General features: G+C 45.0%; 1 protein-coding gene across 4 annotated transcripts in view; it reads left to right on the top strand.

Moving 5' to 3' along the window:
- slc39a14 (solute carrier family 39 member 14) overlaps positions 1–23,673 on the top strand; it is a 44,394-nt gene extending 20,721 nt beyond the window's left edge. For 3 of the 4 annotated variants that reach the window (XM_071352244.1, XM_071352246.1, XM_071352245.1), the window contains 6 exons: positions 3,031–3,200; positions 4,664–4,786; positions 11,021–11,170; positions 17,154–17,376; positions 18,876–19,060; positions 19,262–23,673. In XM_071352244.1, coding sequence (XP_071208345.1) covers positions 3,031–3,200; positions 4,664–4,786; positions 11,021–11,170; positions 17,154–17,376; positions 18,876–19,060; positions 19,262–19,414 — 1,004 coding nt within the window. In that variant the 3' untranslated portion in view covers positions 19,415–23,673. Of the gene's footprint in view, positions 1–1,511; positions 1,682–3,030; positions 3,201–4,663; positions 4,787–11,020; positions 11,171–17,153; positions 17,377–18,875; positions 19,061–19,261 lie in introns of all 4 variants that reach the window. The other variant, XM_071352247.1, reaches the window with a different exon arrangement.
- Positions 23,674–24,356: the final 683 nt, after the last annotated feature.

Below are 24,356 nucleotides of genomic sequence, written 5' to 3'. Positions count from 1 at the left end.
ATTGCCCTCCTTTTAAAAGTCTCTGTTCACAGAAATGGCCGTCTCTGTTTTGCTCCAAGATTTGTGCTTGTCTCATTTTGTTTAGGATTTCAAGCACCGTATTTGAAGATGACTGCTTCCTATTGAGACAATGTGTGTTCATTATGCAGAGGGAAGGAGGGTTTGGTCCGTCCTTCAAATGTTTCCCTCTTCGTTGCAGGTTACACTATAATGTTCCTAGTTAAATAAAGGTTACGTTAACAAAATGCTAGGGAGGACGGGCTGACGTTGCTTTGTGGTTATGTGGTTGTTTGACCTACTTTGGGTGCACTAATTGTAAGTCACTTGTACGTCGCTGTCGATAACCGCATGTAAAATGTCATGTTCTAACCACACGAGTCAGGATGTAGCTGTCAGCGACGCGTCTTTCAGACAAGGATGTGGGATGGATCAATTATTTTCAAGTGTTTACACCGTAGTAGTCTAGTCCTGTTTGAATAACACAGGAATGAGTTGCCTCTGCCCATAAAAACTGCATCCTCTCTGCCCTGCTTTAAAAATAAAGTTAAAGAACTGTTTGTCTTTTTTAATCCATTTGAACGTACCTTATGATGTCACTGCAATGATGAGAGAGATGTTCTTCTTTGTTTTATTATCTCTCTGTCATACTGTGTTCAACCGTGTTGGATCATGTTCTTCTTCTTTGTTTTAATGTTTTATTATCTCTCTGTCATACTGTGTTCAACCGTGTTGGATCATGTTCTTCTTCTTTGTTTTAATGTTTTATTATCTCTCTGTCATACTGTGTTCAACCGTGTTGGATCTTGCCTAGTCATCTTGTTTTAAGAGGACCACAATGGAAATAAGTCCCAGACTTTGTTATCCTCAATGATTTAACCCATGTGCATATATGGCTTTTTCAAGTTTTATGTGTGCTTGTTTTTTTAAATGTCGAATTAATAAACTAAATTCTTCTTACAGACCTTGTCACTTCTGCAATCCACACCACAACCAAAGTTAACCAATCTTCCTCTCCCACAGGATACAGGTGTTTTTTGTGTGCTGAAAGGAAACTTGGAACTCTTAACTCTTCATTTACATTACAGGAGTTTTATGCTCAACATGTCGACTGCACCTTTCCACAATGTCACTTCTCCCCTCCCTTTCCACTGATCCCCTTTCCCTTCCATACTGCCCTGTGATACCTCCCTCTCAGACATCACACACATCATCTGTGATCATTGCTGCTCCTGTAGTCACAGTCCTCTGTGATCATTACTGCTCCTGTAGTCACAGTCCTCTGTGATCATTGCTGCTCCTGTAGTCACAGTCCTCTGTGATCATTACTGCTCCTGTAGTCACAGTCCTCTGTGATCATTACTGCTCCTGTAGTCACAGTCCTCTGTGATCATTGTCACAGCACACAGAGTAATTCTCATATTAAACAAACGGCATGTGTGCTTCAGTGTTCACTTCAAACCTTCTCTTTTGGTGTGTCGTGTGCCTCCTCTTCTCCCTCCTTTTCCAATCAGTGTGGGGTTTCTCTATTCTGAGTGTGACCCTGGTCAGTGCCTTCTCTCTCACCGGTGTGTTCCTGGTTCCCCTCATGAGGACGAGTCACATGCGCCGGGCGCTCGTCTTTTTCATCGCCCTCTCCATCGGAACGCTCTACTCCACCGCTGTGTTCCAGCTCTTGCCAGAGGTGCGGTATCCATCAATCCCCTGTTGGGAAAAAGTCACCCCCCCCCCCAAAAAAAAAAAAATTCTCCCCCATCCCCTCCCTCAATGCCCCACTGACCACAGCACTCTCTCTGTTCTTCACCTCCTCCTGGGCATTTCCTTCTCTCGCTTCCTGGGAGTGTAATTAGCAGCTTGGGAATTGTCGTGTTCAACCAACCAGTGGTCATCAAAGAGCTACTGTGATTCTACAGTTGCTTCAGTGATTTTCTCTGCCACTGGAATTCTGGACTGGTTGTTCTGTCTGTCTCTTATCTGTGTGTGTGTCTACACGGGCTGGTCTGGCTACTCTGCACTGTTCGCTGGCTGTGGAATATATATGCCATCTGTGAGACTGGTTCTCCTTTGAGAGAGGCTGGCTGGCTGACTTGCTGGTTGGCTGGCTGCACACTGCACTGTACCTCTCTAAGCTCACCTCAGGGAAACCAGGCCAAGTGGAAATTTACTGCTCCCAGTGTTCCACAACTTTACCTCCTTTCTCAAAATACGATTGGTGAATTTGGTGTTTAAAATAAAATGACGCTCTCAGGCAGTGGGACTGTTTAGTGTGTCTGCAGTGAGCCAGCGGCAGCAGGAGCTCAGACCATGCCCTGGGGCAGCTAGCTAGTGGAGTGGTGCAGAGCAGACACACACCTGGCCTGAAAGACAATGGTGTGTGTGTGTGTTCTTAGCTACCCTTTCTCTATCTTTCTCTGGTTTTATCTGATCGGTCTTGCGTTGCGTACTCCCTAATACCCACCTGTATTGTGTGACCGCTCCAGTTTAAAGCACCAGTGGTTCCAGGCTGCATCATAAAGGCCTGAGGATTCTGCTTCCTCTGATCTGCGATGACATAATTACTCCCTCATCTCTTAATCACAGGCTGTTTGGGGTTGGAACACTGGTCTGATGGGAAACAAGTCATGGTGTCTCCATCATACAGTGATCTCACACACACACACACACACACACACACACACACACACACACACACACACACACACACACACACACACAGAGGTCTGTGAATGGACATTGATTGTGAATAGACAGTCAGTGTCCATTGATTGGGCATTTCCTGTTCTCTGTGAACAGAACTGTTGAGGGTGATGTGATTATTTTCTTCAGGATTGACATTTAACTGGTGTTCTCGGGTTAATCCTTCTACTGCAAAAAATAATATCTTTAATGATTTCATGATGTTAATTTAACTAATTTTCCCCTTTCTTTCCTTTTTTCCGTTCCTCTTTGGTCCCCCTTCCCTCTGTCTCTCTCTCCTCTCTCCTCCTCTCTCCTCTATCTTTCCCTCCCTCTCTCCCCTCTGGTCGTGGTCAGTTTGGGGTTATGGCTTCCTGTGTGTGACCTTCATTTCTCTGTGTTCGCTGGTTGGGGCCAGTGTGGTCCCCTTCATGAGGAAAACCTTTTACAAGCGTCTGCTGCTCTACTTCATAGCCCTGGCCATTGGCACCCTCTACTCCAACGCCCTGTTTCAGCTCATCCCAGAGGTAGTGTGAAGGGCACGCTATTCCCTGCGTAGTGCACTCCCTTGTTTATTGAACAACTTCAAAAACCTATTCCCTATGTAGTGAAATACATTAGTGCCCTATTCCCTATGTAGTGCACTACTTTAGGCACCCTATTCCCTATGTAGTGCACTACTTTAGCACCCTTTCCCTTATTTATTGAACAACTTCAGAAACCTATTCTCTATGTAGTGAAATACTTTAGGCACCCTATTCCCTATGTAGTGCACTACTTTAGCACCCTTTCCCTTATTTATTGAACAACTTCAGAAACCTATTCCGTATGTAGTGCACTACTTCTGGCACCCTATTTCCTTTTATAGTGCACTACATTTGGCTGAGGCTATGGCCAAAAGTAGTGCACTATATAGGAAATAGGATGTGCTCCACTACCTCAGATGTCCCCCCCCCCTCTCCAAGCAGCCCTCAGCCCAAATGAAACCAGACTAACTACGGTCATGCCCGGCCCATAGATTAATTAGGAGAACCACCCACTTAATTAACAGTATCACTTTATTGTCCCCTATGTGATTCTGAAAAGCAGACCCGTTGAGCTGCTGCTGGGCCTTCCTGGAAAGGGGAAGCACTGAGGAAAATAGTTTCTCTAGCTTTAGTCTGTTCTGAGATGGACTAGAAATTCACCTCATCCACCTGGGTCCATTTTGCAACAGAAAACCCATCACATGATCCCAAACCAACATGGCAGAGAAGAGTTGGCTGAAAAGTACTACCATATTTGGAAATCAGGCCACAGTAGATGACCTTAGCAGACAAACAGCCCAAGGTGTTAGCTAATGTGCTGATTACAGTGAAATATAGATACAATGTCTGCCTTTTTAAATGCTTGAAGCAGTATTTTGCCATTTGATAGCGCTCTAAACAGTGTTTTTATTGGTGATGTTTATAACAGTAGGCTATCTCTTAGCCTGGTACTGTGTCCTTGAGGAGAGAAACTGGCTAGCGTTTGTAATATCCTGTCCTTCCAGCCAGCCAGCCAGGGGCTGTTATGTCCTTCCCCCATAGTCTCAATAAGATATCAGGGAGAATTTACTTAACACTTGACTTCCTGAGATTAGTTGTCACCTAGTATTGTTCACATACCATTTTATAAAAGAACACTGACCGTGTGAAGTTAGGGATTGGTATTACCAATCTTTTAAATGTATGTACTGAAAATCATTCCCAATAACACATATAAACACATAAAGTAGGTCAGAGACCTGGATGTAGAGTGAGAAAATGGCCATAACTGACATGTTCCGCTTCAATTGTGCTGAGTCATGACGCAGCCATAATTGGCACTCTTCCCATGTAATAGTCCCTAGCTAGTTCAATCAAGCCAATTCTAATTTTTACACAAATCCTTTCACTGTCAGATGTAATACCCTGTTATTAACCAATTTGACTGATGCGTTATAGTTAACTATGTATATTGTCCTCCCTAGGCATTTGGTTTTAACCCTATGGTGGACAACTATGTGTCTAAGTCCACGGTGGTGTTTGGAGGGTTTTACCTCTTCTTCTTCACTGAGAAGATCCTCAAGATGCTGCTCAAACCGAAGGATAAGGTGAGTCCGCGTTCAACAACTTTTGCTGGTATTTGTTTTGGGTACAGCGAGGTAAAGGACAAGGATGCACAAGGATGACAAACATGAGATATGTCATTTCTTTCATCCTGTCTGTTTTTGCATGGTTTTCAAAAACATGACATTTGTTTGCCTGGTGCAAATGTGTGACTAATGTGTGAACCTATTGGGATTGGTCAGAAACCAGAAAAGTGTTATGTACTGCACATGCATTATAAACTCAGCAAAAAAAAGAAACATCCTCTCATTGTCAACTGCGTTTATTTTCAGGAAACTTAACATGTGTAAATATTTGTATGAACATAAGATTCAACAACTGAGACATAAACTGAACAAGTTCCACAGACATGTGACTAACAGAAATGGAATAATGTGTCCCTGAACAAAGGGGGGTCAAAATCAAAAGTAACAGTCAGTATCTGGTGTGGCCACCAACTGCAATAAGTACTGCAGTGCATCTCATCATGGACTGCACCTGATTTGCCCGTTCTTTATGTGAGATGTTACCCCACTCTTCCACCAAGGCACCTGCAAGTTCCCGGACATTTCTGGGGGGAATGGCCCTAGCCCTCACCCTCCGATCCAACAGATCCCAGACGTGCTCAATGGTATATAGATCCAGGCTCTTTGCTGGCCATGGCAGAACAATGACATTCCTGTCTTGCAGGAAATCACGCACAGAACGAGCAGTATGGTTGGTGGCATTGTCATGCTGGAGGGTCAGGATGAGCCTGCAGGAAGGGTACCACATGAGGGAGGAGGATGTCTCCTGTAATGCACAGCGTTGAGATTACCTGCATTGACAACAAGCTCAATCCGATGATGCTGTGACACACCGCCCCAGACCATGACGGACCCTCCACCTCCAAATCGATCCCGCTCCAGAGTACACGGTGGTCCCGTGTGGCTCAGTTGGTAGAGCATGGCGCTTGCAACGCCAGGGTTGTGGGTTCATTCCCCACGGGGGGACCAGGATGAATATGTATGAACTTTCCAATTTGTAAGTCGCTCTGGATAAGAGCGTCTGCTAAATGACTTAAATGTAAATGTAAATGTACAGGCCTCACTGTAACGCTCATACCTTCGACGTAAACACGAATCCGACCATCACCCCTGGTGAGACAAAACCGCGACTCGTCAGTGAAGAGCACTTTTTGCCAGTCCTGTCTGGTCCAGCGACAGTGGGTTTGTGCCCATAGGTGACGTTGTTGCCGGTGTTGTCTGGTGAGGACCTGCCTTACAACCTATTGCGGACAGTCTGAGCACTGACGGAGGGATTGTGCGTTCCTGGTGTAACTCGGGCAGTTGTTGTTGCCATCCTGTACCTGTCCCGCAGGTGTGATGTTCGGATGTACCGATCCTGTGCAGGTGTTGTTACACGTGGTCTGCCACTGCGAGGATGATCAGCTGTCCGTACTGTCTCCCTGTAGCGCTGTCTTAGGCGTCTCACAGTACGGACATTGCAATTTATTGCCCTGGCCACATATGCAGTCCTCATGCCTCCTTGCAGCATGACTAAGGCACGTTCACACAGATGAGCAGGGACCCTGGGCATCTTTCTTTTTATGTTTTTAAGAGTCAGTAGAAAGGCCTCTTTAGTGTCCTAAATTTTCATAACTGTGACCTTAATTGCCTTCCGTCTGTAATCTGTTAGTGTCTTAACGACCTTTCCACAGGTGCGCGTTCATTAATTGTTTACGGTTCATTGAACAAGCATGGGAAACAGTGTTTAAACCCTTTACAATGAAGATCTGTGAAGTTATTTGGACTTTTATGAATTATCTTTGAAAGACAGGGTCCTGAAAAAGGGACGTTTCTTTTTTTGCTGAGTTTATAACCTTATAGACATGACCCAATACACCTGACCATATTGTACTGTTTCTCAGCCCAATGAACCCAGGCTTCAGGACCAACAGTCATCTAGTATATTTGTGCCAAGACGAGATCACCTGATTTCAACTCGTCAACTAATTTATCGTAACACTTTTTGGCTAGTTCAATCAGGTGTGCTGCTGTTGGAATTGAACAAATGTGAAAAGACCGGTATTCCAACTTCCAAGAAGACTCGGTTGAGAAATCTTGTTCTGTAGCGGGGCTCTACGGTGCTCATAAACATCCACTAGTCTCGACCAGGGCTTTTCACACACACCGATAAGCATCCGCCCTTTAGATGGATTAGAGAGATATTACTGTTTGCATTGTGACAATGTGGATAAAATCATATCAGTCGAAGCTGGTTTAGCTTGTGTATCAGGGCGTTGGCTTTATGAACAGTAACAGAACAGTTGGCCTTCAACTGAAACGGGTGTGGGATGTTGCTTCTGCTTATTGCATCTGGGATGATGACGTCGGATGTTGTTGGGTCTGTTTGCTTTGTGTCGTGTAGCCTGGAGGAGACCTTACTTGGATGTGAGTCAATGACACATTCATAATTACACGTGTACTTAAAACAGACTCAAGTGAAGTAGACACCTGCAACACAAGTTCACATTCAGAGACAACAGAAAGTATTCACATCCCTGGACTTTTAACACGTTTTGTTACAGCCTGAATTTAAAATGGATTAAATAGAGATTTATTTTCACGGACCTACCTACAATGCCCCATAATTTCAGTTTAATAATGATTTTATTTTAACAAATTAATTCAAAATAAGTATTCAACCCCTTTGTTATGGCAAGCCTAAGTTCAGGAGTACAAATTTGCTTAATAAGTTGCATGGACTCACTCTGTGCTATAATCGTGTTTTAATGTGATTTTTGAATGACTACCTCATCTCTGTACCCCACACATCTATAAGGTCCCTCACTTGAGCAATGAATTTCAAACACAGGTTCAACCACAAAGACGAGGGAGGTTTTCCAATGCCTCGCAAAGAAGGGCACCTATTGGTAGATGAGTAAAAATAAATAAAACGCAGACATTGAATTAGGCGTGGTCGGTATACCGGGGTATTTGGAAAAAGCCATGGGATGGTTAATACAGTCTATAGCGTCACAACTATTTATTTTAATATTTGTATCAACTTTTTAAGTTAATACCTGCAGTCAACTTGTGCAATACATTAGATTAAGAAGATGTTCTTAATTTCACCTGTCACATTATGAAGCACATCGTAGTTCCCCAGAACAGTTGAGCCAGTCACGTGTTCATTGTAAAGAGCACAACAACAAAAAGCGGTGAGTCTGTAATGGGGACTTCAGAGTTTAATGGACTCACCGATAGACTTACTGATAAAACGCTATGGATTCACCGATAAGACTTACTGATAAAACGCTATGGATTCCCCGATAAGACTTACTGATAAAACGCTATGGATTCACTGAAAACTGAGGATGAATCAACAACATTGTAGTTAGTCCCAAAATACTAACCGGAATGACAGAGTGAAAAGAAGCCTGTACAGAATAAAAATATTCCAAAACAAGCATCCTGTTTTGCATCAAGGCACTAAATACTGCGAAAAATGCAGAATGAAGCTAAGCACAGGCAAAATCCTAGAGGAAAACCTGGTGGAAAGCAGACAACCAAACACTGAGAGATGAGTTCACCTTTCAGCAGGACAATAACCTAAAACACAAGGCCAAATCTACACAGGAGTTGCTTACCAAGAAGACAGTGAATTTACCTGAATGGCTGAGCTACAGTTTTGACCTTATTTATTTATTTACCCCTTTTTTCTCCGCAATTTCGTGGTATCCAATTGGTAGTAGTTAGTCTTGTCGTCCTCCGAAACACAACCCAACCAAGCCGCACTGCTTCTTGACACAATGCACATCCAACCCGGAAGTCAGCCGCACCAATGTGTCGGAGGAAACACCTGGCGACCTGGTCATCGTGCACTGTGCCCGGCCCGCCACAGGAGTCGCTAGTGCGCGATGAGACAAGGATATCCCTGCTGGCCAAACCCTCCCTAACCCAGACGACGCCAGGCCAATTCTGCGCCACCCCATGGGTCTCCCGGTTGCGGCCGGCTGCTCGAACCCAGAATCTCTGGTTGCACGGCTAGCACTGCGATGCAGTGCCTTAGACCACTGCGCCACCCGGGAGGCACAGTTTTGACTTAATCTACTTGATAATCTATGGCAAGACCTAAAAAATGGTTGTTTAGCAACCAATTTGACAAAGCATGATGAATTTAGAAAATAATAATGGTCAAATGTTACACAATCCAGGTGTTTAAAGCTCTGACCGGCTGACCACACCGCTCGCGTCGTGTGCGCTGCAAAATAAATGTACACATGCATGTTATTCAATCACTGCACCCACACTGCTTGCGCATGGCAACGAGTGCCTCGGTAACCAGGCGCTAAAAAATAACTTGGTTCTATTTGGGATGCTTGATGTGCTGCAAGTCCTGCCTCTTCCAACTCCTCATTAGTTTTTAGGAGCATATACCCACGTGGGTGATTGAAAGAGGAACTGCGGTCCACAGTCCAGTCCAGTTGGTGGTGGTAATGCACCTTAAAGTTGGTTGCCAACCGCTATATAAAGTCCAAAGAAGAAGCCTGAAGGAGGTGAGATTACTAGAAACAAACTTTTACCCTTTTACGTGTGGATTAATTGTCGGAGTAGAGGACCTTGTGCATTTCAGATAAAATAACAATGCAATGTTTATATCCCAGGACAGATTAGCTAGCAACAGCAAGCTAGCTAGCTAAATTGCCATAAATGTTTATTGCTTTTCGACCTGTCCCCAAATGAATATAGTTGGTTCAGAGTTGGTTTTGATATTTCAACCTGCGTGTCCCGACCACGTCTGGTGTGGGGGATCAAAACCAGCATGCGCGCCATTTCGCAAGTGGAGGCACGTGCTCGTGCTGTCTGGTCAGCATGTTAGACTTACCCAGAAAGACTTGCCGCTGTACTCGCTGCTACAGGTGCTTCTCCAAAGTATTGACCCAGAGGTGTGTGCACTTACTTAAATTTGATATTTTTGTATTTCATTTATAATGAATTGGCTCTTTAAAAAAAAAAAACTTTTTCACTTTGTCTTGATGGGGTATTGTGTGTAGATGATGGGTGAGAGAGAAAACATTTTAATCCATTTTTTAATTCAGGCTGTAACACAACAACATGTGGAATAAGTAAAGGGCTATGGATACTTTCTGGAGGCAGTGGAAGTGTCCTCAGGGCTTTGTGTAATGAAAGGGGAATACCAAGTACGTTGTACAACTGAAATGTGTCTCCTGCATTTAACCCAACCCCTCTGACTCAGAGAGGTGTGGGGGGCTGCCTTAATCGACATCCACGTCTTCGGCGCCCGGGGAACAGTGGGTTAACTGCCGTAACTATTCTTTCCTCTGAAGATATTCTAATTTATCAGCGACTACTGTACGTGCCAGACTAACCCGCAAGGCGCCGAGAGAGGTGCTTCACATTGTTTAGTGTGAGAATGGCATCTAAGGCATGTACAGTAGCCACGGATGATAAATGAGAACACCTTCCAGGAAAGAAACCTGTTTTATGTGGAGCGACGGTGTGAACTGCCTTAAAAAGATGCTTCACATTGGTGCCATTTTTTCCCACAGTAAACAATCAAGCCATGATAAATGAGAATGTAGAATAGCGACATGAAAGAACACTACCGTCACTGCACCTGTCTCTGTAGCCCAGGGAAAGTCCCGGGAAGGTTGCTTAGCGACGCTAGTATCAGTGGATAGTTTTAATCTGGTCAGTAGTGGTTGATGAGATGTCTATTTGATGCGTTGCTATGACCCAGAGTAACCCCTGTATGTAATAGTGTATAATAACATGCCATCTGCCTTATTGGTCTGTTGTTGACATTGCTTGAGGTGATGCTTCCTCCTATTGGACCTTCAGCATAGTGCAGCTTTGAGCCATATGATTAAGACCTGATGGATCAGCCAAGCCAATGTAATACCTTAACTAACACGGGTCAGGTGTGGCCTCTTAAACCAATTATATGGTCTACTTGACCCATTTACTGTACAGGGGCCTACTGAAAGCTGTGCTTTAACGTGGCGTCATTAAAATACTTTTCATGTGACTTGTATGGACTTCTGATTCCCTTGCTAATGGTCCTCGCTCTCTCTCTCTCTCTGCTTTTTCTCTGCTCTCTCTCTCTGCTCTCTGCTCTCTCTCTGCTCTCTCTCTCTCGCACTCTCTTTTTCTCGCTCTCGCTCTCTCTGCTCTCTTGTTCTCTCTCTCTGCTCTCTCGTTCTCTCTCTGCTCTCTCCCTCTCCCTCTCTCCAGGGCCATGACCACAGCCATTTCCCAGCCAACGGAGACATGGAAGAGGACGTGACAGAGAAGCTGCAGCAGAGTGGAGAGGTGGGGCTTAACCTGCCCAAGGTGGACGGAGGAGAGGGGGACCGTATGCTCACCCCTGCACTGACCCCACCGGTGAGAGAGAGACACACACACACTCACCTCCGCACTGACCCCACCGGTGAGAGAGAGACACACACACACACACTCACCCCTGCACTGACCCCACCAGTGAGAGAGACACACTGACCCCACCTGTGAGACAATTTACATTGAACTTTTTTGTAATATAGTTTAGCATTCATCTTAAGATACTTTTGGTCATGTAGTGTATGTGGATCCTGCTCGTCGAAGAGAATTAGTGAGGTCTGGCTCGCAGTCGGCGTTCCAATTCATCCCAAAAGTGTTCAATGGGGTTGAGGTCAGGGCTCTGTGCAGGCCAGTCAAGGTGTTCCACAGCTATCTCAACAAACCATTTCTTTATGGACATCGCTTTGTGCACGGGGGCACTCCACAAAGTTGGAAGCACAGAATTGTCTAGAATGTAATTGTATGCTGTAGCGTTCAGATTTCCCTTCACTGGAACTAAGAGGCCAAGCCTGAACCATGAAAAACAGCCCCAGACCATTATTCCTCCTCCACCAAACTTTACAGTTGGCTCTATGTGTTGGGGCAGGTAGCCTTCTCCTGGCATCCACCAAACCCGGATTCGGACTTCCAGATGGTGAAACATGATTCATCACTCCAGAGAACGTGTTTCCACTGTTTCAGAGTCCAATGGTGGCGAGCTTTACGTCACTCCAGCCGATGCTTGGCATTGCGCATGGTGATCTTAGGCTTGTGTGCGGCTGCTCGGCCATGGAAACGCGACAAACAGTTTTTCTGTTGTCTTTGCTTCCAGAGGCAGTTTGCAACCCTCGGTAGTGAGGGTTGCAACCGAGGACAGACGATTTTTACGCGCTACACGCTTCAGCACCCGGCGGTTCTGTTCTGTGAGCTTCTGTGGCCTACCACTTCGTGGCTGAGCCGTTGTTGCTCCTATACATTTCTACTTAAGTCGCTCTGGATAAGAGCGTCTGCTAAATGACTTAAATGTAAATGTAAATGTACTTCACAATAACATAACTTACAGTTGACCGGGGCAGCTCTAGCAGGGCAGAAATTATGACAGTGCCACATTGAAAGTCACTGAGCTCTTCAGTAAGGCCATTCTACTGCTAATGTTTGTCTATGGAGATTGCATGTCTGTGTGATTGATTTAATACACCTGTCAGCAGGGGGTGTGGCTGAAATAGCCAAATCCACTAATTTGAAGTGGTGTCCACATTGTGTTGTGTATGTACAGTACCAGTCAAGTTTGGACACACCCACTCATTCAAGGGTTTTTCATCAAAACTATGAAATAATAATAGGGAATCATGTAGTAACCAGAAAAGTGATAAACAAATCAACATTGTATGTTTGAGATTCTTAAAGTAGCCACCCTTTGCCTTGATGACAGCTTTGCACTCTCTTTGCATTCTCTCAACCTGCTTCATGAGGAATGCTTTTCCAACAGTATTGAAGGAGTACCCACATATGCTGAGCAGTTGTTGGCTGCTTTTCCTTCACTCTGCGGTCCAATTCATCCCAAACCATCTCAATTGGGTAGAGGTTGGGTGATTGTGGAGACCAGGTCATCTGATGCAGCACTCCATCACTCTCATTCTTGGTCAAATAGCCCTTACACAGCCTGGAGGTGTTTTGGGTCATTGTCCTGTGAAAAACAAATGATAGTCCCACTAAGCGCAAACCAGATGGGATGGCGTATCGCTGTAGAATGCTGTGGTAGCCATGTTGGTTAAGTGTGCCTTGAATTTTAAATAAATCAGTGTCACCAGCAAAGCACCATCACACCTCCTCCTCCATGCTTCACGGTGGGAACCACACATGCAGAGATCATCCATTCACCTACTCTGCGTCTCACAAAGACATGGAGGTTGGTACCAAAATCTCAAATTTGGACTCATCAGACCAAAGGACAGATTTCCACCGGTCTAATGTTCATTGCTCGTGTTTCTTGGCCCATGCAAGTCTTTTCTTATTGCTGTCCTTTAGTAGTGGTTTCTTATCAGTAATTCGACTATGAAGGCCCGATTCACACAGTCTCCTCTGAACAGTTGATGTTGAGATGTGTCTGTTACTTGAACTCTGAAGCATTTATTTGGGCTGCGATCTGAGGTGCAGTTTACTCTAATGAACTGATCCTCTGCAGCCGAGTTAACTCTGGGCCTTTCCTGTGGCGGTCCTCGTGAGAGCCAGTTTCATCATAGCTGTTGATGGTTTTTGCGACTGCACTTTTTCCAGATTGACTGACCTTCATGTCTTAAAGTAATGATGGAGTGTCATTTCTCTTTGCTTATATGAGCTGTTCTTTCCATAATATAGACCTGGTCTTTTAGCAAATAGGGCTATCTTCTGTATACCAACCCTACCTTGTCACAACACAATTGATTGGCTCAAACGCATTAAGAAGGAAAGAACTTCCACAAATGAACCTTTAACAAGGCACACCTGTTAATTGAAGTGCATTCCAGGTGACTACCTCATGAAGCTTGTTGAGAGAATGTCAAGAGTGTGCAAAGCTGTCATCAATGCAAAGGGTGACTACTTTGAAGAATCTCAAATATAAAATATTCTTTTGATTTGTGTAACACTTTTTGGGTTACTAGATGATTCCATATGTTATTTCATAGTTTTGATGTCTACACTAGTCCAAACTTTTGACTGTATATACACTACCGTTCAAAGGTTTGGGGTCACATAGAAATGTCCTTGTTTTTTAAAGAAACATTTTTTTTTTTGTCCATTAAAATAACATCAAATTGATCCGAAATACAGTGTAGACATTGTTAATGTTATAAATGACTATTATAGCTGGAAACGGCAGATTTTTTAATGTAATATCTACATAGGCGTTCAGAGGCCCATTATCAGCAACCATCACTCATGTGTTGTGCAGACTGTCTGTCCGTAAATGTTTTATGTAAGGAATTTTGAAATGTTTTTTATACTGTTACTTTGACTTTTGATACGTAAGTATATTTAAAACCAAATACTTTTACTCAAGTAGTATTTTACTGGGTGACTTGAGTTATTTTTCTATTAAGGTATCTTTACTCAAGTATGAACATTTTTGTACTTATTCCTCAACTCAGTCATAGTAAGTACATTTTCCCTCAAAGTAGCTATCAGCCAAGTCAGAGCTAGTGGAGGGGGGGTCGTCAATGTGTGTAATTTCATGAAAGGCTTTTTTGGGGTGAGAAGGGGCGGTCGAGGGGACTTGCTATGGAACTATTTAAGATGCTATTTGAAGAGGTTTCAGATGTTTTCAGAAGATGGGCAGGGACTCTGCCGTCCTAGCTTCAGGGGGGAAGCTGTTTCCACCATTAGAGTGCCAGGATAGAGAGGACCTGGGCTGAGTGGGAGCTGCCCTCCTGTAGGGGTGGGAGGGCCAAGAGACCAGAGGTGGGAGGGCCAAGAGACCAGAGGTGGGAGGGCCAAGAGACCAGAGGTGGGAGGGCCAAGAGACCAGAGGTGGGAGGGCCAAGAGACCAGAGGTGGGAGGGCCAAGAGACCAGAGGTGGGAGGGCCAAGAGACCAGAGGTGGGAGGGCCAAGAGACCAGAGGTGGGAGGGCCAAGAGACCAGAGGTGGGAGGGCCAAGAGACCAGAGGTGGGAGGGCCAAGAGACCAGAGGTGGGAGGGCCAAGAGACCAGAGGTGGGAGGGCCAAGAGACCAGAGGTGGGAGGGCCAAGAGACCAGAGGTGGGAGGGCCAAGAGACCAGAGTTGGGAGGGCCAAGAGACCAGAGGTGGCAGAACTGGGCGTCAGAGAAGAGAAGTCTCGGTTGAGTGTCTCGTCTTGACTGACTGGTTAGGGTCAAGAAGATTGTTCTGAGAGATTTAGCGAGAGAGTTGTTCTGAGACAGTACACTCAAGTATTATGGAAAGAAAAGCAAGAAGGGATACAGGTCTATAGTGTTTGTACGTCAGAGGAGTCGAGTGTTGGTTTCTTGAGGAGGGGAGCGACTCGGGCCATTTTGAAGTCAGAGGGGACTCAGCCAGTGGTCAGGGATCCCCCAGTGAGGAATGGGAGACGGTCTCTGGAGATGGTCTGGAGAAGGGATGAGGGGATGGGGTCGAGCGGCAGGTTGTCGGCGGCCTGACCTCGCTAGTCGTAGGATTTCATCTGGAGACAGAGGAGAAAAAGGTCAAGGCGTAAGGTAGTTCTATGTGAGTGGGACCAGTGGACTCAGTAGGCTGAGGGAATGAGGAGCGGATGTCGCCAACCTTCTTTTCAAGTTATCACAGAGAGTGAGGAGTGGGTGGAGGACACACCCGGCACTGACCCTACCGGTGAGAGAGAGAGTGACACACACACACACTCACCCCTGCACTGACCCCACTGGTGAGAGGACAAACACACTAGAACTGGTTGATATGGACAAAAAGTAATATCTTAATAAATGTGTAACTTTTGCTTGGTAATGATAAATACAATGATTACAGCCTACTTTCCATTAGCAGCAGGGATTTTTCTCCAGTGCAAAGTAAGACAACTGAGAGTTTACTTTTTTTTTCATCATAGGATAAACTATTTCATATAACGTATCCAGGGAATGCATGAATGATATTTTGATGTGCAACCTGTTGAAATAGGATCCAGAATGAATTTGCTGACATCGTTGGGCGCAGGCCCATAGGCCTATCGGCTATATAATTCACCACCTGAGGAAGAGGGAACTCAAAACACTAGATTGATAACTCTGAATATGATATTGTTGCTAAATAGCCATATAGGCTAATTGATTAATATATCAGTAAATGTAACATCCTACTAAACGTTCCGGTACCAGGCCTCGGCTACTTGATGTAGGCCTATTCACTGCAGTTGGTGTCCTCCTCCGCTCGGCTAGTGGTGCTATGAACTCAATGTTGAGAGGTGAGAGAAGTTATATACTCCTAGAAAGCTGTGACTCTCCTCTCTGTAATGAGGACAGTAGTTGCTTTGAAATTGCGTTTTCCAGCAACAGTTATATGCTTTGCTTATCAAAATGCACCGCTTTCTCCTCCGTGTTCATTGTGGCGAGAGGGAGTGAGAGTGGCTCGCTCATTTAGCAGCCGACAGAGAAACAGGGAAAGGCAGATACTTTCATAGCAGGAATCAACATAATGGATAAGCTATTACTGTTGGCCAAATAATGGTTTTAGAACAAAACAATCTGCAGGAACATTGTGTAGCAAAATCAGAGGAAATTACCAACCTAAGCAAAATGCTTCGGTAAGGGCAGGGCAGTGTCGGTAAGAGCAGGGCAGTGTCGGTAAGAGCAGGGCAGTGTCGGTAAGGGCAGGGCAGTGTCGGTAAGAGCAGGGCAGTGTCGGTAAGAGCAGGGCAGTGTCGGTAAGAGCAGGGCAGTGTCGGTAAGAGCAGGGCAGTGTCGGTAAGAGCAGGGCAGTGTCGGTAAGAGCAGGGCAGTGTCGGTAAGAGCAGGGCAGTGTCGGTAAGAGCAGGGCAGTGTCGGTAAGAGCAGGGCAGTGGTCGGTAAGAGCAGGGCAGTGGTCGGTAAGAGCAGGGCAGTGGTCGGTAAGAGCAGGGCAGTGGTCGGTAAGAGCAGGACAGTGGTCGGTAAGAGCAGGACAGTGGTCGGTAAGAGCAGGACAGTGGTCGGTAAGAGCAGGACAGTGGTCGGTAAGAGCAGGACAGTGGTCGGTAAGAGCAGGACAGTGGTCGGTAAGAGCAGGACAGTGGTCGGTAAGAGCAGGACAGTGGTCGGTAAGAGCAGGACAGTGGTCGGTAAGAGCAGGACAGTGGTCGGTAAGAGCAGGACAGTGGTCGGTAAGAGCAGGACAGTGGTCGGTAAGAGCAGGGCAGTGTCGGTAAGAGCAGGGCAGTGCCGGTAAGAGCAGGGGAACGTCCGTAATTGTCCCAGCTCTAAAACACACATACTCACCCAGCACGTACCCCACCGGTGTGAGAGCGCGAGCGCACACACACGCCGTCACACATACTCACACGCCCGCACCGAGCCCACCGGTGAGTCATACACTGTCCCTCACACCTCTCCTCCTCTCCAACAGGATTCTCAGAGCCTGGGTGGAGGAAACAGCAGAGGAGGCTGCTATTGGCTGAAGGGTACAGCGTACTCTGACATCGGCACGCTGGCCTGGATGATCACGTTGAGCGACGGGCTCCATAACTTCATCGACGGCCTGGCCATCGGAGCATCCTTCACTGCCTCGACGTTCCAGGGCATCAGCACCTCCGTGGCTATACTCTGTGAGGAGTTTCCCCATGAACTGGGTGAGTGTTAGTCTAATGAATGGGTCCAGCACCCCAAAAACAAAAGACCTCTAGAAAGTAAAGTTAATGATTTATAATGTTTGGGCTTACAGTGCATTCGGAAAGTATTCAGATCCCTTGACTTTTTCCACATTTTGTAACGTTACGGTCTTATTCTAAAATGGAATAAAGATTATTTTTTACCTCATCAATCTATGCACAGTACCCCATAATGACATCACAATACCCCATAATGACATCACAATACCCCATAATGACAGCACAGTACCCCATAATGTCATCACAATACCCCATAATGAGAGCACAGTACCCCATAATGACATCACAATACCCCATAATGACATCAAAATACCCCATAATGACATCACAGTACCCCATAATGACATCACAATACCCCATAATGACATCACAATACCCCATAAAGACAAAGCAAAAACTGTTTTTTAGACCCTTTGGTATGAGACTTGAAATTGAGCTCAGGTGCATCCTGTTTCCATTGATCATCCTTTAGATGTTTCTACAACTTGATTGGAGTCCACTTGTGGTAAATTCAATTGATTGGACATGATTTGGAAAGACACACCTGTCTATGTAAGGTCCCACAGTTGACAGTGTATGTCAGAGCAAAAGCCAAGCCATGAGATCGAAGGAATTGTCCGTACAGCTCTGAGACAGGATTGTGTCGAGGCACAGATCTGGGGAAGGGTACCAAAACATTTCTGCAGCATTGAAGGTCCCCAAGAACACAGTGGCCTCCATCATTCCTAAATGAAAGGAGTTTGGAACCACCAAGACTCTTCCTAGAGCTGGCCGCCCGGCCAAACTGAGCAATCGGGGGAGAGGTGAGGGAGGTGACCAAGACCCCGATTGTCCCTTTGACAGAGCTCCAGAGTTCCTCTGTTGATATGGGAGAACCTTCCAGAAGGATAACCATCTCTGCAGCACTCCACCAATCAGGCCTTTATGGTAGAGTGGCCAGACAAAAGCCACTCCTCAGTAAAAGGCACATGACCGCTTGCTTGGAGTTTGCCAAAAGGCACCTAAAGGACTCTGACCGTGAGAAACAGAGCTTGAGAGGATCTGCAGAGAAGAATGGGAGAAACTCCCCAAATACAGGTGTGCCACGCTTGTAACATCACACCCAAGAAGACTTGAGGCTGTAATCACTGCCAAAGGCACTTTAACAAAGTACTCAGTAAAGGTTCTGAATACTTATGTAAATGTGATATTTCAGTTTTTAATACATTAGCAAAAATGTCTACACCTGTCTTTGCTTTGTCATTATGGGGTATTGTGTGTAGATTGATGAGGGAAAAAACTATTTAATCCATTTTAGAATAAGGCTGTAACGTAACAAAATGTGGAATAAGTCAAGGGGTCTGAATACTTTCCCAAGTGCACTGTATAAGTAGGCTAATGTGAATCCAGCACTCTTCCACCTATCCAAGCTATATATGTCTGGCTGTGCTGATATTTTCCTCTTCTCTCTCCCCATCCAGGAGACTTTGTGATCTTGTTGAATGCTGGGATGAGCATCCAGCAGGCTCTGTTCTTTAACTTCCTGTCTGCCTGCTGCTGCTACCTGGGCATGTGTTTTGGCATCCTGGCAGGAAACAGCTTTTCACCTCAATGGATCTTTGCCCTGGCAGGAGGCATGTTCCTCTACATCGCCCTGGCAGACATGGTGAGAGGGGATGAGGGTAGGGGGGTGGACAAGGTCGGTGTTGGTCCGGTGGAGGGGGGGGGGGGGGGTCTGTTTGTGTGTCCACTGAGAATAGATATAGAGCACAACATACCATTCTCCCATCCAGTGTTATTTCTAAGGATAACTCTGTGTGGGCAATAAGGAACTGACCTGCCCCCCCCCCCCCCCTTCTATCCGTAGTTCCCGGAGATGAACGAGGTGAGTCGTGAGGAAGAGGAGGCGGGGGGAAGCAGCTTCCTTGTGACCTTCATCATCCAGAACGCAGGCCTCCTAACCGGCTTTGCCATCATGCTGCTACTGACCACCTACTCTGGAGCCATCACTATAGACTAGCATTATTATTCACACAACTACGCCCTACCGGTTTTAACCAGATCCAGCCGCTTTCAACTGTAATGATTCCCTTTGGAGCTGAATGGAAATGCCCCTCCCTCCCCAGGCCCCATTTTGCCCTGAATTCTCCCTCAGGACTTTAGAGACCCGGGGCTTCGGTACTAGTGCGGCAGGAACGCACCCTATAAGACTTAAGCAGTTCCCAAATGCAGTAGCTACTAGTACACTGGCAGGGGAATCGGCCTCCCTCATCTCTCTTGGGCCTTCCCCCTCAATACACTGGCAGGGGTATCACCCTTCCTCATCTCTCTTGGGCCTTCTCTGACCCCCCTAATTTACTGGCAGGTGTACCACCCTCCCTCATCTCTCTTGGGCCTTCTCTGACCCCCCTAATTTACTGGCAGGTGTACCACCCTCCCTCATCTCTCTTAGGCCTTCTCTGACCCCCCTAGTACACTGGCAGGGGTATCACCCTTCCTCATCTCTCTTGGGCCTTCTCTGACCCCCCTAGTACACTGGCAGGGGTACCACCCTTCCTCATCTCTCTTGGGCCTTCTCTGACCAGCCCCCACCCTAGCCTAGAGATCCCTTTCCCCTCTGTTCTATGCCACCTGCAGGGACAGGAACGAGTCATAGGCAGGGGGTAGGACCACCATATTATCTCCTATGCTGATGACCAACAGACATGCAATATCTACAAACCATTTATAAAAACACAGTTCATATATCAACTATAACTAGGTATAAATAAAGTTATTTAATCAAACACTTCCTTGTTCCCCAGACTACTGAGAGACCATTTCGGCTCTACAAAGACTCTGCTGTTGTCATGGAGATCATTCTGTCATTGGTTAGTTTGGACATGCATGATGAGCGTCGAGTTGGACATTTTGAGCAACCAGGGGTGTATTCATTACGGAAACCGTTTGAGAACCAAACAGTAGCAAACAGAGCAAATGGAACGAAACGGTAAGGGACCTACCAGAATTTGTCCAATAGAAACGATGTGTTTTGTTTCTGTTGCAAAATGTTTTGCAACATGTTTTGCAACAGAATCTGCGTAATGATTACACCCCAGGGTCCAGTGACTTGGAAATAGTGTATTTATGTTACCCATATGCCTCTGAGTGCCCATGGGCCAAACTACGGTGGCCTCCGCAGCACAATCAGGTAATAGCAGTTGTATTGTAGACATCCTTGGACTTTCTCCTTTTTTTCCATTGTCAGAGTGCAAACCCTTTTTTCAATACATACCAAAAAGAAAGTGTTTCATATATATATATATATATATGACACACAGATCAACCGGAAAGTTGAGCAAGCCGGCGTGAAGAAGAACAAATCATTTCCCCAACATAGGACTGATGTGTGTCTGTGAGTAAGTAGATGTTATGTTTTACTTCAGGAGGAACCAGACAAATGCAACACGTGTGAATTTTAACAACAGAATGAGGACAGACAGACCATTTATAATGGACTCCATTGGGACTTGTTTTTCCTCCAAAATGTGACAAAAGTGAAGAACAAAAACCTCCTGATTTTGTAGCTTTCTGTCCTGGTTTCCTTGGCTGACATTCTCTGCTAAGATCTCAGCAAATAGCTCCCTATTATAGTACACTTCCTAAAATAAGGTTTTCTGTAGGTAATAGAGTGCCGTTTTGGACAAAGCCTTTGTTTGATGGATGGACGGACTATGGTGGCACCTGAAGCCACGGTCTATTTCTCCCATTCAGTTCCCCCCATCTAGCTAACCATCTGTGCCCTTCATATGTTGTTGACTTGATTTTTCTAAGACTCTTTATCTCTATGAATGCAATCCTCCATTCCTTATCCATACCGTTGTCATATTGAGATAACGTCTATTGTTGTATTATTTGTATGTAATGAATGAATGGTTAGAATCAAAGACCGTACGCAGAATCGTAGTCACACTTAAAGGAGTAGTTCACTATTTTTACAAGATAATGTTCGATGGTTCCTCACCCTGAACATAGTCAATGGGCCAGGAGAAACTGTAATCCATGGTTCGGTTTTCTTTAAACAGCCACAACAAACTTCAGCTAACTTTTGCCACACCGCTGGCTTAAAATCTATGGAAGTGATGGGCAGTTTTTAAAAAGTAGAATGTCCAAATCACCCACAATCAATTCTATATTTTGTTTGCTGGAACTTTAAAGGGATTTGGCCTTTAAAAAGAAAAAACATGCTCACCAGCCCCTATCACTTCCATAGATTTGTAGCTTGCGGTGGCTAAAGTTGGTAATGGCTGTTTAATGAAAACTGAAATTTTTATTTAACTAGGCCAGTCAGTAAAGAACAAATTATCGGGCCTCCCGAGTGGTGCAAGGCACTGCATCGCAGCGCTAGCTGTGCCATTAGAGATTCTGGGTTCGAGCCCAGGCTCTGTCGCAGCCGGCCGTGACCGGGAGACCCATGGTGCTGTGCACAATTGCCCCAGCGCTGTCCGGGTTAGGGGAGGGTTTGGCCGGCAGGGATGTCCTTGTCCCATCGCGCACTAGCGACCCCTGTGGCGGGCCGGGCGCAGTGCACCTGACACGGTCGCCAGGTGTACGGCGTTTCCTCCGACACATTGGTGCGGCTGGCTTCAGCATTAAATGGGGATTGTGTCAAGAAGCAGTGCGGCTTGGTTGGGTTGTGTTTCGGAGGACGCACGGCTCTGGACCGCCTCTCCCGAGTCCGTACGGGAGTTGTAGCGATGAGACAAGACTGTAACTACCAATTGGGGAGAAAAAGGGTAAGATAAAAAAAACTGAAGAATTTTATGACGGCTTATGGGTGATAAGTTTCTCCTGCGCCATAGACTACATTCAGGGTGAGGAACCATCTAACATAAAGTTGTAAAATAGTGAACTACTCCATTTTTAAGATGTTTTTGTCCTTATCCAACACCCTATAGAAGCCATCTCACTCCTTCAGTGACGGGTGTCATTCATGTAGCAATGCCCAAACCACATGGTTGAATCTGGAAGGCTTGCCATGTTTTAGCCTGTAATGAATAACAGTTTGGTAGGCTGTTATTCAGCTTCTACAATGTCAACGGTTGATTCGATCAGTGAGTTATGATGAACTGTATTTTATTAGTGCGGTGGTCATGACAGTGCTATAGGGTTATATAACAATTGATATGAAGAGAAGTTATAAGTAACAGTTGTTACAGGGACCGTGTGGTAGTAACAGAACTGTAAGACCAGGATGATGCAGGATGAGTAGGCTTCCTCAGTCTCAACAGAATTTAGGGTTGTTAATGATTGGAAAGAATGTATTGTACCATTAGCAGATGCAATTGTGTGTAATATTATACGTGACCCCTAGAGGGAGACACTGCCTCTGAAATGAACCAGCATAGAGCAGGAGAGAATACATTTCCCTTCATTGAATATTTGCTCAGCGTTGTACTATAGTTGCTATGCATTGACTTCAATGTCAGTCTACAATTTATCTTGTTATTATTGGCATAGAATAGAGCAGATTAAAATCCTAAAGATTAGGTGAATAATTGCTCTTCCCCTTTTCTGAGTTAATCTATATGAAATAAACCATCGCATGAAATTAATTATGTACAATGGCAACCATAATCTATTGAACGTTTTGAAACGGTTAGTTGTATGGATAATCAGCGTTATTGTTTAAGCCATAATGTTTGAAATGCATTTTACATTTTAAGTTTATGCACATTACACACTTTTTTGTTTTAGAAATACAAGCCATGTGAAACTAGACAATACTGCACTATTTTTGTTGTATTTATTCATTATCTTCTTAGCGATCATTTTACATTTTTGCACATGTAAAACAGATTTGTTAGTCATATGGATACATCAATACAACACTTCTCAAATCAGAGTACATACACAGTCAACACACATTTCCACCTCGACATGTTCAGTCTCCATTTTGACAAGTCCATACCTCCATGCAGGATTTTGCTGTCTGAAACACTTAATTGTGTGTGACTAACCAGGGTTGGTGTCAATTCAGAAAGTAAACCAAATTCCAATTCCGAATGTTGTTAATTGAGAATTTGATTTGGAATATCGGTGTACTTCCTGAATAGAAATGGAATTGACCCCAACTCTGATTCAAACTGACAATAGACTTTTTAAAGAAGTTATTTATTGGTGACGTAAAGATGTCTGACTCCTGTGAATAGTGGTGTCAAGGAAGTGTTGTATCTTTTGCAGTGTGTTGTGGGAGCTGGGAACATGTATTTTTTTTTATAAACAATTTTCCTAAATTAACTCATGTCTCATTTTTTTGTTACACAATATACAAGGTATAACGTTAAAGGTACTTCATAAAGTCATTGTTTAGAACTAATACATACAGTGGGGGGGGGGAAGTATTTAGTCAGCCACCAATTGTGCAAGTTCCCCCACTTAAAAAGATGAGAGAGGCCTGTAATTTTCATCATAGGTACACTTCAACTATGACAGACAAAATGAGAAAAAAAAATCCAGAAAATCACATTGTAGGATTTTTAATGCATTTATTTGCAAATTATGGTGGAAAATAAGTATTTGGTCAATAACAAAAGTTTATCTCAATACTTTGTTATATACCCTTTGTTGGCAATGACCACAAGGTTTTCACACATTGTTGCTGGTATTTTGGCCCATTTCTCCATGCAGATCTCCTCTAGAGCAGTGATGTTTTGGGGCTGTTGCTGGGCAACACGGACTTTCAACTCCCTCCAAAGATTTTCTATGGGGTTGAGATCTGGAGACTGGCTAGGCCACTCCAGGACCTTGAAATGCTTCTTACGAAGCCACTCCTTCGTTGCCCGGGCGGTGTGTTTGGGATCATTGTCATGCTGAAAGACCCAGCCACGTTTCATCTTCAATGCCCTTGCTGATGGAAGGAGGTTTTCACTCAAAATCTCACGATACATGGCCCCATTCATTCTTTCCTTTACACGGATCCG

The sequence above is a fragment of the Salvelinus alpinus genome, chromosome 19, assembly GCF_045679555.1.
Source record: "Salvelinus alpinus chromosome 19, SLU_Salpinus.1, whole genome shotgun sequence".
Lineage (NCBI taxonomy): Eukaryota > Metazoa > Chordata > Actinopteri > Salmoniformes > Salmonidae > Salvelinus > Salvelinus alpinus.
The sequence above is the reverse complement of the archived record's forward strand: the minus strand, read 5'-3'. Positions and strand labels throughout refer to the sequence as shown.